General features: G+C 43.7%; 1 protein-coding gene across 1 annotated transcript in view; it reads left to right on the top strand.

Annotated features, from left to right (window-relative positions):
* Window positions 1-17725, top strand: part of zswim5 (zinc finger, SWIM-type containing 5) — a 64677-nt gene that overhangs the window by 29760 nt on the left and 17192 nt on the right. Inside the window, exons 2-3 of the mRNA XM_036555896.1 lie at window positions 13631-13987; window positions 17522-17670. Coding sequence (XP_036411789.1) covers window positions 13631-13987; window positions 17522-17670 — 506 coding nt within the window. The remainder of the gene's footprint in view (window positions 1-13630; window positions 13988-17521; window positions 17671-17725) is intronic.

Here is a 17725-nt window from a genome sequence, read left to right as displayed (position 1 = left end):
CAAAGATCGACACATTTGCATATATCTGCCTATTCATCCTACAGCGGTTTAGCTCCGCCCATTCACACAGAAGTTGCAGTGTTTCAGACTGGACTGCATTTTTAACCAGGCATTATACAGGGTAGCCAGTCAGATCAGAGCTCGTTTACATATTAGCCTTTTAAAAAAACAGCCTGTTTTAGTTCTAAGGGGAAAAGAGAGGTAATGTAAAATTGAATTATGATGTTTTTGGTATGTAAACAACCACACAACGTCATAAGCGCATAACGTTTACATGCAAAAAAATAAAAGTACAGGGCCCTTCGCTGCGGCGTGCTGCCTCGGAGCATTGTGGCCTGATATCTTAATGTATTGCAAGGCATATCATACATAGCATTAGCTCAGAAGGTCCAGCCGAAGGAGAGAATGGAGGGAGGGAGCGCACAGACAATAGAGAAGTTTAGGAAAGAAGGGGCGGGGGGTGGGGGGGGGGTTGAGAGTTGGTAATTAGAGACTGTGGCCAGTGCAGCCGATTCTGAGTGACACACGCACCTTCAGGGTCTCATCAGGGTAATGCAGCCAAGCTGAGCTGCGAGTGCTTATTGAGCCTGAACGCTTTGTTTGTCTATGTGCTCTCTCCCCCTCCTTCCCCCAGATCTTTTGTCCTCGTCCATATGCTTAGCTCGGGTTGATGAGCGTTTTATGCACGGAGGGCCTGATTGGCAATGCTGGTATAGTAGCTTTTTAATGGACGCGGCAGAGATAGTCCGCAGCTTGATGAGCTCTTCATTGTCGACAGAGGGGGAGGGATCGAGAGCAGGAGACAATGGTTAACTTTCAGACAGTCATAAGGAAATGTTCGCGATGCGCGGACGAGCCCTGGGCACACATTGACTTTTTTTCTAACCTTGTAGATGCAAACGTAAAGTACACACAAACTTTGTACACTTCTTCTTTTTTTTTTTTTTTTTTTCTAGCTTTCTTTTTTTTTTCCCCCGAATGCTCTGATGCCTGTTTTATGGCTGCGGGGCAAACCGTAGTCCAAACTGCTCGTAGGAAACAGTTAAAGATGGAATGTTGTGGGAGTGGAGCAGCTCAAAGGCACATGGGCTTGCTAGCATAGCGAAAGAGAGAGAGAGAGAGAGAGAGCCAGGCCTACTGAGAGAGGACTAGCTTTTAGCGGAAGTTGTTTCCTCAGCCACCCTGTTTGCTTTTCATATCGATTTTGGTTCTATATTGCAAGAAGTGTATCGTGTCAGAACTGTGAGGACTGTTTTGAATACATGTTGGCATCTTTTCTTTGTTTGTTTACTGTTATATTACATATTGAAGGGTGATGGCACAGATTTTTCAAAACGTATGCATATATGTGTGTGTGCATATATGTATACATACATCATCTAAACCGCTTATCCTTCTGGGTCGCGGTGGGGTGCTGGAGCCTATCCCAGCTGTCATTGGGCGGAAGGCAGGATACACCCTGGACAGGTCGCCAGTCCATCGCAGGGCAGACAGACAGACATACACAGTCACTCACACCTAGGGGCAATTCAGCATGTCCAACTGGCCTGACTGCATGTTTTTGGACTGTGGGAGGAAACCCACGCAGACACGGGGAGAACATGCAAACTCCACACAGAAAGGACCCTGGTCGCCCGGCCGGGAATCGAACCCAGGCCATTCTTGCTGTGAGGTGACAGCGCTACCCACTGCGCCACTGTGCCGCCCATATATATATAAGTTTCACTTTGGCTACTGTTTTGTTTTACAACCCCCTGCAATAATAATGCATGTTAATAAATATGTTTCAGGCCAAAAGCTCATCTCAAAACTGTCATAAAACAATGTCTCAGGTGGTGAATTCATAACCATTCTGTGTAACGGTTTCCTGTTAAGGACCTTTTAGAGGCATTAAATGGCATAAATCACCACCACTGTGAACAGTTCTAGCTCATTTTCTCTAGAAAGAGGGGATTTCATCGACCCACGCTGAATGACATTAACATTTTAACGGCTGAATTATGTGGAATTTTTGAAAAACCAGTGGAATTCTCCTTTAAAAAAAATAAGTGGGTAGAAACATATTTGTGGAAATATATTTGAAGCAATGTGTGAGACAGCTCTACCTTGGAGATAAAACCATAGAACACTAGTTTTGTCCCATTGTTGAGATGTCAGCAGTGAAACATTTCATTTATTTAGACCACCTTTTGGGCCAAAAGAGTTTTAATGTGCATTTTAAATTGTTTTAATTTAACAGTAGTTTAGAAAAGAAAACTATTGTATTTTTAAAGCAAAACCTGCTCTTCATACTACGCAAGTTGGAACTGAACATGGCCAAGTGTTTCGGAAGAAGGCAAGGTGTCCAAACTTGTGACGGGCAGTTTATTGTGATGTTTGTGCAGTGAGGCTCTTGGGTTAATGTGGCTCCAAAGGGCCATTGTGTCCGGCCCTACTGCTGCTTGTCAATTGCAGGCGAGCAGATGGTTTGTACATGTTCACATATTAATCTCCGTGCTGTTTTAAGGGGACGGGCAGCGAAAGGCCAACGTGTCGCGGAGATATGCGATGTGCCGGATGGACAGACAGCTGATACACGCTCTGTGGTAGCGACGGGCTTCTCCTGCACCATCAGTCTGTGATTAGGGTGTAAACACAAGCCAGTGACCTTTCATGGCTGTCAGGTTCTCGAGCGAGTGAGCTGTCTTTAGCGAGTTGTGGCTTCAGAAGCCGAAGGAGATTAGCATTGTAGAATTGGCATCGTTCTGTTTCTGTAGCTGGGTAGCTTAACGGAATGGGCTGACTGAAAATTTTCCCAGTTTTCCCGTTTGGTGTCCGAAGATTGCTTCTCCAGTTTCGCAGCTGCGAGGCTAATGTGGTAATGGAAGCATGTAGCCACTAGGTTAGCAGTGTGCAAACTGCAGGCCTAAACCATCGCAATCTTGCCTCAACCTGCATCCAGTTTTTAGGTAATCTAAAACAGACTGTTTGTGCTTTTTGACTCTGTAAGACCTTCTGTTATCTATAAACATGGACAAAAGTGTGTTGTGTAGCTAAAAACAGTGCTGGTAGCCATTTAGGAGCCTGAATTTTTGTCTGTACATTTTTAAAGATGACACTGTCTTACAACACCGGGTTGATTTTGGGCTTAAGGTATCTGGGTAATTTAAAATTCCTGCTTTGGGAAATCCCCCCCAGATCCATCTTGTGTCTTGTGTGTTTGTGGGCAAACAGAGTAACGTATTTGCTTTCTTTTTCTGCGTCTGTGCAAGAGGAAATAGGTCTGCATCTGAAGGATCTGTGCTTTGGAGAGGCGTCATTGAGCAGGAACTCCATTACCTTCTGCTACACAAAAAAACGCTGAGCATCCTCCTTCAAACAGCCAATCCCAGCACACCATGGAAAGGGCCTGTATGCATATTCAGGGTCCTTTTAGAGCGAACACAAGAAGACCTTGAGACAGAAATAACAATGAAAGGATATCCCCTTTTTCCATTCTGCATGGTTTCACTTCAAGTGCATGGGCTTTTATCTGGAGCGGGACATCTGGTGCTGCTTACGGTCCGAATGCACGATTCATCTCCTTCTCCAGCAGCTCCCTCCTCTCTCTCTCCTTCTGTCCTTCCCTACCCCACCATACTCGTTCATGCTTTCTTCTCTCCTCGTCTCATATTCAGGCGTCTGAGAATTGTATTTTGGCCACAATAGCGGTTGCATACGTTGCAGAATGCTCATGTAATTTAATATCATTGATTACAGTGGTCCAACCTTGATGCAACACCTTCATTTTTGCCTTTTTTTTGGCAGGAATACTTACTGCCCACCCCCGCAAGTCAGCTGCTGCCCAGTGTGCGCGGTTGGACGTAGCGGTGCACCCACTTTCGGTTGTTATCTGATATTTCCATACGTGTCGGCCTCCACTGGCCGCCTGAAAGGAGGCTGATTGAGCCCCACGCGCGGCCTTCTCTCTACGCCACACAATTCAGCAGATCAGGAATCAATTGCGAGCGATCATGACAAATGAGGGGCGCACGGGAGCCGTCTCGAATGAATCAATCAGCCTTTTATTATCCCAGCAGCCATCGGGGCCCAAGGCCGGGCCTCAATGTGTGGCTTTGTGCATATGCATGTCTGTTGTGTGGAGATAGATGACGGAGGTTGGAGGGGGTGCGGTGTTAACCGTATTGCTGCCGGGACAGATGGAAGGTGGGACAGAGGGGAGGAGGAGGGACTGTCCTGTTCAGACTGCGTGACTGATTATAGATTAACCCTTTAAACTCCAGCGTTTCACTTCCTTGCTCTTGTAACTATATACGTTAGTATACGGTAGTAGTTAGTTGTTAGTAGTTACAACAGCTGCTAGCATTTGCAGTTGCGACATAGCTTGCCGAATACTAAAACCCGCTGTTGGATCTGTAGTCAGCAATAATAATTGACTCAAAATGTTCTTATAATAGAATCCAGTGGGCACTTGCTTCAACTCGAGCCATTGGCTTCTCTTGTAAATATGTTTTGAGTCGATACATTTTCTGTTTTCTTTTAATTACAGGAAAACTTGTCTAAATTATTGTCAATGGCAACGGATCGAACGCTGTAGTCTGGGGTTCAAGGAGTTAATGCTGAAAGCGTGGGGAAGTGAACTCAACCGCCATTGGTTGACTGGCTGCTATGTGGGCGTGCCTGAGGGGTGGCAGATGGTGCCAAGTGAGGGAGGGATTGAATGAATGAGTGAATAAGAGAGGGACCGCCACCCCCCCTCCCAACCAATATCAATCCCCTTCGCTCTCCTCCTTCCTTTCTTGCTGTTTCCAGATCAGCAATGGTGCTTTATTGGTTCAGAAAGGCTACCACTGCCTGCAGTGATATCAGCGACCCCCCCTTCATAAACAGATGGCCAGTAGAGCGGCCTCCTTAAAATGACTCTGGAAGCACAAGCCAGAGGAGAGCGAATTAGCAGGCACTGACAACAGATTAATTAGAAATGTTACACATACGAACGCTGGCCACGGCAGTCGCAGACGCCACGCAGTGCCAGAGCGTTTGAGGCCGTGGCTGCTGTCCGGTTCACACAGACTGCGTGCGAATTGGCGTGCGGATGGAGGACACAGCGTGTGTTGTGACGCTGTTAGCTTAGCGCTATAGCGTGGCGTGGAGATTAGCACTCTGAGAAAAAGGCCTCCGCTCTCATATGGGCTCAGATAAAGGCAAAGCCCACACACAGGCTTCCCCCAGAGACGTCTGCTTCTGGGCCACAACTATTTAGGGATGAGCTATGCTAGGCTGTTTCTGTTTCTAGAGGATATTATTAGCACTGCTGGACCACCGCAGTGTAAAAATGCATTTATAAAGCAAATAGTTTTTGATTCGCTGATCCATTATCAAAGCTGTTCAGTATATACAGATACATGATTATAATTCTGTATTAATGCTCCAAGTTAACAGCCGTTGTACTATTCTTGAAATAAGCCTGCACTTTAAAGTTGCCAGGCAATAATCTACAGTGAATGAAGTGCTTCACGTGGCGGAATAGATATTTATTGCAATCATTATCAAGTTGTGTATTGAATATTGTTGTATTGTAACGTAGTTATTGTTCAGTATGCGTGTAAAGGTGGCAAATCAGGTGACCTGTTTTAATTTTTACACGATTTTCTCCCCAATTTAGTCGTCTCCAATTCCGCCCGCTAGTTAGGACTCCCCCGATCACACGATGCTATCAACGCTAGGAGGGTGAAGGCTAACACAGGCTTCCTCCGAGACCTGTGAAGCCAACCACCGCTTCTTTTCGAGCTGCCGCTCACGCAACGTCACTGGACAGCCGAACGCGCTCGGAGGAAAGCGCCAACCGCCAGATCTGTTACGTCAGCTAACAGACGCCTGCGCTGACTAGCATCGCGCTGAGGGATGGGGGGAGAAGGAGGGGCCATCCTACCCACCCAGAGAGAGCGAGGCCAGTTGTGCTCTCTCGGACTCCCGGCTATGGATGGCTGTAGCATCACCAGGGATCGAACTCGCGATCTCCTGATGATAGGGCCAACGCTTAGACGGTTGTGCCACTCGGGAGCCCTGGTGACCTGTTTTTGGAATTATCATTTATAATAACATTCAGTTTAGGAGGCACTCAATTTTTTTGTCCGTAAACATCGAGAAGCGCCTGCTGCGTTACTGTCTGTATTCTCCTCCTGTGTACGTAGTTCCTCCAGTCGCATTTGTGTGGTCAGCCTATTCTAAATCATACAAAATTGAGCTCTGTTAATACTTGAGTGCTCCGTACAGAATTGCTGTCTGCTGAAATGGTGAACTGTATAGTGCGGTAGCCGTGCTGTAGCTGTGCAATGAATAGTGAATTTGTCAAGTGAGCCATTCAGAACACAAAGTTCATGATGTGTTGAATGTATTGAATTTCCTAAAGAATCTTAATTCAATCATTATGAGGGAGATTTGCACCCCTTTTAAAGCATTTGTTCTGTAAATATACGGCACGTTTTAGCCTGTTTCACATACGCAAGAAGTATCGTTGTCAGCCACAGGGTGCAGCTAGAGTTCAATTCATTCCTGACGTGTGTGTGTTTGCATGTGCGTGTGTGTGTGTGTGTGCGCGTGTGTGTGTGTGTGTGTGTGTGTGTGTGTGTGTGTGTGTGTGTTCGCTGCATTTTTTCCTTTCTCCGTCTTTGCCGTTAGTTTCATGTAAACACTGGCGTCATCTCTTCTGGCATCAGCCTTGTGTATCTTAAACAAGCCAGTCGAGCAGGCGGAACGCCCGCACACAAACCCCTCTCTCTCTTCCTGTGTGTGTGTGTGTGTGTGTGTGTGTGTGTGTGTGTGTGTGTGTGTGTGTGTGTGTGTGTGTGTGTGTGTGTGTCTCATGATTACTCCAGACTGACACTGCGTAGCTCATTGTGATCGACACTACCTCTCCATCTGCTTACGACATCCCCGTCTCTCGCTCACTCACTTGCCCTCCCTCTCTCTTTTCTCTCACTCGCTGTCTGTCTCACTCTCCTACTTTCTCACTCTCGCTTTTTCTCCTGCCCTCTCCTATTCACTCATTTGCTGTCCCTCTTTTTCTCGCCTGTCTTTCTTTTTTCCTCGGCCCGCCTCTTTAGATCTCTTGCTTTCCCTCTCCCCTCCCTTTCTTCATGTCTCTCACTCTCCCTTGCTCTCCCTCTCTCGCTTTCTCCTTATCTTGCTGTCTCTCTTTCTGTCCTGTCCCCCTTTTTTTTTTCTTGTTCTGTCTTTTTTTCTTTCTGGTCATCTCTTCTCCCTTTTTCCTCTATCTCTTTAACATTCTCTTGTTTTATTCTCTCTCTCTCTCTCTCTCTCTCTCTCCTCACTCCAAAACCCTCCTTCTTGCCTTACACTCTCAGAGCATCTGTGCCAGGTACTGAATGACCAGAAAAGCTCTCTCTCTCTCTCTCTCTCTCTCTCTCTCTCTCTCTCTCTCTCTCTCTCTCTCTCTCTCACACACACACATTCACAATCACACACACACACACACACACTCAGGCGGTCTCTGAGGTCGTCCTGAAAAGAGCAGCCATGGAGAGAACGGTGGAGGAGCATTCAGTGCCACCGTGGAGCAACAAAAGCACGTGCAGAAGGGGTCGAGGGGGATTTAGGGGAAAGGAGCGAGGGATAATGAAAGAAAAGAAGGACCCTTCACATCCATCTGTGGCAGATGCCTCTCTCCTCTCTCTCTCCTGTCACATGAGCCGATGGGCTCCAAACTCCAAAAGCCCACAGGCTCCGTCACTCACACCAGCCCAGAGAGGCATCGTCTCCGAGAGCACCTGCTGAGGAGCACATTCAATGCAGGCATAGTAATCTGTGTCTGAATGGATGTGTGTATGCAGCCAAAGCAGAATTTGGTGTCTGAAGCTTCTTCAGGGAGTGTCGGGACAATGACTCTTTAAACTTGAGGCACCTTTCGTCTTTGACTTACAAGGAAACAGGATGTGATGTGGGGTAAAAGGAGAATCTGTGTAAATTAGCATTTTTATTTTTTGGCCAAACCTGTTAGAGGATTCATCGTAACGAACATTAGTTCATAATTCTTCATATATCCCTGAGGAAACGCAGCTGAATGTGCTTCCAGGCTGATAATCAGTAACATGTCAAGGTTTTCTGCTTGTCTGTAGTTTGCAGGACCCCCGTCTACAGGCCTGCAGTGAGTAAGTGAGCAGACTAGCCACACCGCATACGGACCCCCTGCTTGGTGCTCTTACCGTTACAGCACTGTCATCCTCCATTTAAAACAGAGCAGCAGCAGACAGCACAGTGACTCCTGCTGGGTTGCCAAGCCTCATAAAATTCCCCATGGCGGTGTGTGGGTCTCTCTCTCTCTCGCTCCTGCTCTCGCTCTTTCTATCGCGCTCTCTCACACCCTGTCTCTTTCCTTTTCTCACTCTTTTTCTTTCTTTCATACTTTTTCTTTTTTCTATCATTTAATTCTCTCTCTTCTTTCCTTTCTTTCTTTCTTTCTTTCTCACCTTCTTCTCTCTTCTCCCTTCTTTCATTGTCTTTTTATTGTGCTTTCTCTCATACTTTCATTTTCTCGTTTCTCTCTCTCTCTTTCTCTTTCTGTCTCCCTCCCCTTTTGTTTTTCCAGTTTTTTGTTTTTTTTTTCTGCCCCCCATCTGAGAATCCCTGAGTCATCCCTCAGCACATCTGATAAACAGCAGTTTAGAGGAGCAGCATCAGCGTGGTAGAGGCGGACAGGGAGAGAAGGAGGGGTGGTGATTATTCTTAAAGCACTTTTTCTCTTTTATAACCTTTAGATTAGTGCCTTTTCTCTGACCGCTAATGCAGAATATGGGGTTGTAGTGGGCAGTGCAGTGCGGTGTGGTACTGTACAGTTCCATATTCATAAGCCTGGTGTGTGGGTGTTGGTCACTGAACTACAAGTAGAAAAGCTGCGGACAAACCGGCAGATACTTTCTTGAGTGCTTTGCTAACGATGGATTCATCCTGTGCATTGATATTTAACAAACTGAGGCTGTTGTCTTAAAATAAATAGTAAAATATTTAGTATAAAGCTGTAAAAGTAATAATTAATGTAAAGCCATGAAGCTTAGAGGTAGTTCCTCTAACCATGCTAACATGGCTAAACAGTGAATGAAAACTAGGAGTGTGATGTCATTTGCTTAATGCAAATGGATATGATGGCTGTTCACTTTTATTCACTATTAGTAATATTAACATTTCTGACTGAGATATTTAGTTTAAAATAACTTATTTACACCATAAACTGATATCAGTGAAATGTTGGAGGTACTAAAGCAGTTCACTGTGTCATGTTGTAGTCATGCTTAACAACTTATTTACTATACATACTGCATTGATAATGAAGCCGGTCCTGTACTGAAGTGTTTCGGGGACGTTGCAGTGTATTAGGACAGCACGGTATGGACAGAATTGCAGTTTATATTGCTACATATCATGATTGTGATTTCCATTATCCTGAAAACACACGAGTGGAATCAATAATTTGACGTGGTTAAAAAACGGCCTGCATTGTTTTGGCCATAATGATTTGTTGGTTGATCATGTGATGCTTTGTTTCATCCAAACTTATCTGGATCATCTGTGATTGGTCAAAATGCTCAGAGCAGTTTAAAAAAAAACAAAAAAAACATTGTTATTGATAACAGAGCTCATTTGCATATTACAACCCTCTGTCAGTACTGCGAAGACCGTTATCGTGATAACGATTAACAAACAACTCTGCAGTATATTGCTCGAGGCTTTGTTTTGCAGTCCAGTCACCGTGATCTCATAGCAGAGGCTCGAAGTCTCAGTCCATGCCGAATGCCAAAGGCACTTTGAAATGTAAAACACTCCAGAAGTTTGCATAAACTGCAGTAGGCGAGGCATTTCGATGTTGGCCTTGCAAATATGCCTCGGCCTTTGCGTTAAACCAGCGTCCTTTTGAGGAGAAAAGCTGTTTGGCAGCGAAACGCCTGCTGCAGGAATCCTGCCATTATGTTGTGTTTCCATCAGTGCACTCGCTCTTTTAGCACAGCCGGCTCTTCACCGTGCGACACAATGACTATGACTAGCTAAATTGCTAATAGATTATCCAAAAAAGGACAGCGGCCTGCGTAAACACCCTCGCCGCTTGTCTCGTGTGTTTCTGTGCAGCAAATCTGCTTTAAACTCGCCATTGTGGCGCTAGTCATTTGCAGCACATAGGATAGAAGCCCCCCCCCCCCACCCCCCCTCTCTCTCTCTGGCATCTTTTTTTTGTATTTATTTATTTTTTTGTTGTCTTTTATCAAAATGGAAACAGACATCACCATAAACTCGCCTTAATCAGGTGGCTCTGTGCTGCTGGCTTTGCCTGAAAGCGTTTGGCAGTAAATTGGACTACGGATTTCTTTTCTGGGGGTGGGGGGGGGAAGGAAAACTCTCAAGGAGGGGTTGGCGGGGTCCGCCTTTCTCAGAAGAACTCGTCTGGAAAAGCCTTTTGTGGGATTTGGCACGGCAACAGCCGACTTTCGCTCGTGCTTATTAGACAGCCCAGTCATGCTGGCCTAACCAGAGAATTAATGGTGCATGTATGTTTGTAATTTGTACGGTACCATATGAAGAGTTTGCAGTCGCTGAGCAATAATATTAATAATAGTTACTCATCAGCAACGTTTTGCTTTTTTTTTTGACCAAAAGTTGACCATTTGAAGGATGAATGATTTATCGCTTTTTTTGTTGAAATTGCAGTTTGAAAGCATGCAACTTTCAAAGAGTTGCAGTTTTAATGATAATTATATTCTGTATATACATTACAGATGTTTAACCCCCTATTGCTGACCTTGTGAACTGATGGTCTGGTACACTGCATTCGGCTTCTCGGCCTCAATGTGTTATACATTTACTGGTATTTATGTATTCATAGCCACATTTATAATGTCCTTTATGATGCATTTTAGCGTGGAAGGTATATGCTGTAATTCTTAGCCAAAAAAGGTCTGTGATGTGCGTAAAACATCTTGAGTATTAATCCTAAGTTAAATGCTTAGGGTGCTTTCACACCTGCCTTGTTCGGTCCGGAACGTCAGGCTTTTCGGTTTGATCCGAACCAAAATAGCAGGTGTGAAAGGCTCCTCAGACCATAGAGCGAAGTTTGGTCTGACCAAAAGAGGTGGTCTCTGTGATCTCACAGGCAGGCTAACATCACCCGTTAAACGACAGAAGAAGAAAAGAACCAGGAGAGAAGTGAAAAGGAGCTTTGAAAGGACCAAATTAAAGCTGAAAATTTAGATTTCAGTTTGGCAGTTTTACAAATATTTGAATAGTGATTCCAGACATTATTAACATCTGTCCTGGTTTGCTGTTAAATCTGTCCTGTGGGTGATGTTGAGCCTTGGTGATGAACAGAATACGGTTCATAGGGTGAATCCTGTGTACCAACAGCTTGAATTGGGACTCCCGAGGCTGTGCTCTGTTAAGCTGTGCCCCCTACTCTGCCTGTGAGTCAGTACTGGGATGTTTATAACACACTCCAGATGCTGGAGATGTGAAACCTCTCTCCTGCCCGTCTCAGCATTACAGTAATCCAACTCCTGGGTGTTGTTAGCAGTGTGGGTTGCCATGGTGTAGTGTGATACAGTAATCCCCATCGCCCAGCCCCCATTCTCCAGGCCACCATCATTAATATTTTACCGGTGAGAGTCAGGAAGGAGCTTGCCTATTGGCTGTGAACCCGAACGCAGGTTTCCTTTTATACCCTGTCAAGAAATGGGGGCATATGTTTGTCCAATATATATGAAATTTTTGTGGCCATGTTTAATATATATTATATTTTAAATGACTTCTTTATTATGAATTCAGATTATTATTGAGAGATATGACCTAATAATAAAACCTTTTGTAAGAGACGAGTTGTGTTCGGAGGCTGTAAGTAAAATTCAGCATATTTTAGACTAAAGGCAGGTTTAGTTTAGCCGTGGCAGTGATGGCATGGCTCAGCGTGTGTTTGTGTGTAGGCAGGGCATAATGCTTTATGTGGTTGGTTTCTTTGGTACTGACAACATGAGGTGTTTTGAACACCATTTATAATGCAGTATAACAACTCATAGTGCACAATAAACCTGGCTGTAAAGTGTACATTTATTGCTGTTTATATATTCATAGCCACGTATAATATGCTTTTATGATGCATTATAACGTGTAAGAAACAAGCCTTGCCTTTATCTCAGTAACTAAAAGGAAATTGTTTTGCTTTTAAAATATGAATGAAATTAAACTTTGAACTACTGTGAAAAGCACATTTTGTTTATCTTGACATTGTAGGTTACTCGTTTTCTTTTGTTTTCTTACATAGTTGTACTTTTTTATCCTGAAAACGTACAAAAACACACATACATGCACCCATATCTTATCCCAGCCCCTTCACAGAATCATAGCTGCCCCAAACGTTAACCCCTAGGTCCTCTGAGATATGTTTCAGGGTGAGACATCATAGCACCACCTACCATCAGGCCCAGTATTACAGCCCCTCAGTGGCTCTGGACTCCGATAGGCTCCCCTCAAGGAGGGATTCACAGCCCCAGCCCTGTGAAGAGTAAGGTCAAAGGGCAGTGAGAGTGGATAGCAGGCTGTCTGCTCTTTTGGCTGTCCCCACTGTGATATCCCTGTATATTTTGGTGGGGTGCACAGGCCAGGACTGGATGGCCATTCATTCACTCATTTATTCAGTTATTCATTGAGCTCAATCGTCCCTGGAGGGAAAAACAATCTGAAAGATAATCTGAAGAATCAACAAGTATTGGTTAAAACAACTAAAATACCACCATCGCTTACACTCTTAAAAACATTAGTTTCTTTGAAGTGGCGCCGTAGAAGCTTTTTATTTCATTGTTCTTCAAAGAAACCGTATTTCTAAATTAAACGTGCATATATGAAGGGCCGTACGTTCAAGCCACAAACCTTTCAGGAACTGTTTGTTTATTCATACGTATAGAAAACGTTAGACACAGCCTTCACAAGTTCCATCAACACGGCTTTCCGGAGCATCTTCACCATATCCTCAACAATCCAAGGTCTAGTTGGTTCTCTCCAGAATCAAACACCTCTTACAGCAAAGAGTATTCTGGACGGCTCAGAATGGTGTTTGCTTTCTTAATCTTATTTTATGGCTGCCAAAGCTCCGTTGGGCTTCATTGCTAGTTTGGTAACTGCTGTATGCTTTTACTATCTGGCCATCAGGGAGGGTTCTGGTAACCACTTGTCTCCGATTGCAGGCTTCCCTGGTCACCCTCAGCTTGACTTACAATGTCTTACTTTCACAGAGTGTACACTAGAATAACATTTACTTACAGAGCGTCTCCTTTTATTTGAGTATGGTTACTTAGAAGGGATGTCGTGTCTTTTTACCCCACCCAGTCCTTATCTGACTTTCTTTTTAATGTCACTTCAGTTTGTTTTTTGATAACTTTTATAATAAAAGTGACTAACTTAACTGCAGCTGGCAGCATTACGAGTGGCTGTTGTTATTTCCACTTCCACTGCAGACCGCGTGGTAACTGCTAAACCGTAAGCACTGTGAAGTAAAAGTCAGTTGGGCTTATTATTGCCAATCTATTAAAATATGCCTTGATTGGCATCCCCTATTGCTTATGCTAACCCTTTCCCCCCCCTCTCTGTTTCTCTCCAGGTTTCCATCTCAGTGGGACGGTCACCGAACCGGCCACTCAGTCAGAGCCAGAGACGACGCACCGAGTGGCCATCAGCTTCGACCGCTGCAAAATCACCTCGGTGACATGTGGCTGCGGCAACCGCGACATTTTCTACTGTGCCCACGTGGTGGCGCTATCACTCTACCGCATACGCAAGCCTGAGCAGGTCAAGCTAAGGCTGCCCATCTCCGAGACGCTCTTCCAGATGAACCGGGACCAGTTGCAGAAGCTGGTGCAGTATTTGATCACGGCCCATCACACAGAGGTTCTGCCCACCGCTCAGAAACTGGCTGACGAAATCCTGTCCTCCAACTCGGAGATCAACCAAGTGCACGGTGAGAGATGGGCTTTTGAACCAGTTTGGCTATTCATAGATGAATTTTCAGCCCTTTAACATCGATAGACTTGCCAACCTCGCACGATAATATGCATAACTAGATAACTACACGTGCCTTATTAAAATACTCTATGACTAAGATGAGTTCAGATATCTGTATATTCCAGTAACCTCACTGCTGTGTCTGTACAGCTTCCTCTGTCGTGTTTCCCAAGTGAATCACGCTGCTAACGTTTTAAGTATTGGAAATGGCATTCAGTCCACCGTCTTACGATGATGTGTTTTAAGACACTGTTGGGGACCTGCATTGGTTTTTATCTGCGCCAAGTAAACCTCTTTACCCTGAAATATGCCTGGATGGTTTATGTTAGTGTTCCGAAGCTTTAGAAGTCCCTGAATTAGACTGAAAGTGGATAGGTGAGGAAAAGCAGATGTGTCTTCTCTCTTCCTTCCCTCTCTCCTCCTCCAGTGGAACATTTAAAGCCTTTCTCAGCCCATGGGGCAGAATGCATGACTATCCAGCCAGGAAATGCACCTCTCTCCATGTCCTACCCTGGTCTGGAGTGGGAGAGAACTAAGGGGAATTTCACAGAAAATAAATTATAGGTTAACTGCGTAGCTTAAAGTGGAAATCTACCAATTATTTTTAAATCTCTGCATAGTTTTATCATCGAGATGTAAACAAAGTAATGAAAGACTGCTGTATGATGCAGTGAAGCTTACTAATTCAGATTTCTTTACAGTGGTGGTGAACCCCAGGGGTCAGGATGTCTACAGCACAAATATAGTCTACAGTGTAGCCATTTTAGCTCACCAGTGAACCTTCAAGTGTCTTCTGAGTTTCTAAATCTGTAATGTTGATAAAGGTAAAATAGTAGTAAGTCTGAAAATAAGAGGTAAAAACATGCCATGCATGAACCTTTTTGTGAGGGGAGCTTTTAGAGGCAACCAAAAAGCTCTTCAGACATCTGGTTCCTATCACTATTACTGCAAATTTATTTATTTTTTTTCCCCGAGAACGGCGCACACAATGACTTTGTTTACATGTTGACGATTTATGCACGAATTCTAAAAAAGCTGATGGGCTTCCCCTTTAAACCAAATGTGAGTGTTTGCATGGAATTCTTTATACTCCATAAAATCGTGTAATCGAGTTTAGTGAAAGAGCAGATCTACCTATGGGCTTCTGTTGTAATTATCTTTCGAGTCAACAGCCTTTCTGTTCTTTTTCTCACTGTATGGAAATCGTCCATGCTAGTTGGTTCTGTGCTACAGATGAGACAAATAGAGATCAGGTGGAAAAACGCTGAAGGACTCATTTTAATTATCTGGAAGACAGAGAAAGAAGCTGCTGTAGTATTGTGGAACCTGGGGAATGGAAAGCGTCCAGCTTAGGCCTAAATCTGTGCAATAGTGTCAAAAGGTACATATAGGAAAGGCCTGTGTTATGTACAGTATATACTTGCTATCTGGTTTGACTCTTAAGGCAATAAGAAGGAATGCTTTTTACACTGTCACCAGTTCTAAGGGCCTTGTAACTACTCTCATAAATGTCTATGGAGGTTTTACAGTCTTCTTGCTGTACTATTTAAAAGGACATCATTACATATAGATCTGTATTTATGTTTGTTTTCTGTTCTGTATTGACAGGGTTGAGTTTACACCATTTACGTTGAAAAAAACGTCAAAAATGTAAAAAAAAGTTTTTTTTTCTCCCCACAAAGAAGACTTTTGATCAAATTCACATCACAAATATCTCCTCCTCTACGTACACACGTCATGTTTAGAATCTGTGCCTTGAATAGAATTTCTGTGCCTGTTTCAATGAGAAATAATTAATACAAAATTAACCCATGCTTTTATCTCCAGCAATAACTAGGATTTCTAAGGGTTAACACGAGCTGAGGCTGTGTTACAGTTCGATTTTAAACACTGAAGGTACGTTCTTTCCTCCCTTTGTACTTCTGCAGCAGGTATACATGCTTGCAGCATATTAATCCCATCTTAATGCTTATGACTACACTGAGGTTAATCCACAAGTTGTTATTGCTCCTGTAAGTCCAGCCAAGCCTATTAAGATATAATCTCCATTTCAGCACAGATCCTCTTATCATACACAAAAACAAGCACCAAGGACAGTCGGTTGTCTGCAAGGAGTATCGAACTGCACACAGCAGTTCCTTATATAGTACATGACGTACAGTGTGCATTTGTGCTTAAAGCTGATAGCACGTGGCTATAAAGAGTAACTGCTGGGGTTCAGTGTGATTCAGAGTGTGGGAGGATGTGTATCCAGAGAAAATGGGAGAAAAACGTGCAGGACCAACAAGACGCTCCTGACTTTGTAAAGGGCTTATATATACATCGCATATCCCCAAAATGGTAAAAAACATCTTGAATTTTTCATGAAGTTAATTGAACAAATTGTAATTTTAAAAGTAATTTTAAAGGTTTTCTAATTTTTTATTTTTAACACATTATAAAAGACAACTGTATGTACAGTAATGTGGAAAGTTTTTAGGCGTCTAAGAAAATACCACTGAAAAATCTATTCAGTTGGGCAGTCAGGATTTCTGTGTTTAAAAAAAAACACTAAAATTAGAATAAATATAAATGAGGTTAGTACAGCAAGTAGCAGTCGGTCCAGTATTATTTGTATGTATTATTACCAATACTTGGTTTGTCTTATCTATTCTTCTGGGTCGAACGTGGAACTGAACCTGTTCTTCTCACTAGCTCGCAACATCTCAACCATTTCATGTTATATGGTATTTTTACATTTATATCCACACTTAAATAAACGGTTTAAAACTGTTTGCTTAGGTCCCTGGGACTTTTCCTCACTAGTGTATGCATGACCTCACATCCTGACACTATATAAAACATGCGTGTGTGTGTGTGTTTGTCAGCTGAGCTTCAGCTGAGTAGAATGTGCCGGTAAGTCTTCTTATGGAATGGATGAGGAATGAGCCTAAAGAGGATTGGTGTATTGGAAATGGAGTGTTATTCTCCACATAAAGTGATGAAATCTCTAATGCGTTCCATCTCTCCTCTCTTATTTCCAAATCAGCGTGTGCTTTTCACAGAGAGAGTGGTATTATCCAGAGAGAGAGGCACAGTGTAGGGAAGCGCGCGTGTCAATAGCTTTCATTTCTGAAAACTCTGCGCAAGATTATTTTTTCAGCTCTTAAGGTCAAAATCAAGTGTTTTGAGTCATTTGATATAAATGGTAGTTTTACTGTGTATATTGCTGAGAGAGTGACTTCAGAATTCAGTTTAAGTAACATCTCTGTCTCTTACTCACTCAATCACTCACTGACTATAAAACCTTTCAGAGCGTGAGCGTCTTGTTTATAATAGTCTGTTTTTCCAGATTAATTTTGGAAACGTGTTCTCATGTATTTGACTGTGATTCAGTATATAACGTTCCTGATATTGTGTGCTCTTTAAACTTCTTGCTAAAGTAGAGTACCATTGCCAGTGTACGTTTTGCCTGACACTTTGTGTGTTTGCCTGTGTGTTTGTGTATTAGGGGCCCCGGACCCCACAGCAGGAGCCAGTATAGACGATGATAACTGCTGGCACCTGGACGAGGAACAGGTCCGAGAGCAGGTCAAGCAGTTTCTCTCCCAGGGAGGCTACTACGGCTCAGGCAAACAGCTTAACTCTATGTTTGCCAAGGTGAGAGACTGCGTGCATGTGGGTGTTTAGATGGGGCATTTCATTATTTTTTGGA

This window comes from Colossoma macropomum, unplaced genomic scaffold, assembly GCF_904425465.1.
Source record: "Colossoma macropomum unplaced genomic scaffold, Colossoma_macropomum, whole genome shotgun sequence".
NCBI lineage: Eukaryota > Metazoa > Chordata > Actinopteri > Characiformes > Serrasalmidae > Colossoma > Colossoma macropomum.
This window is presented reverse-complemented; position numbering and strand designations above follow the sequence as displayed.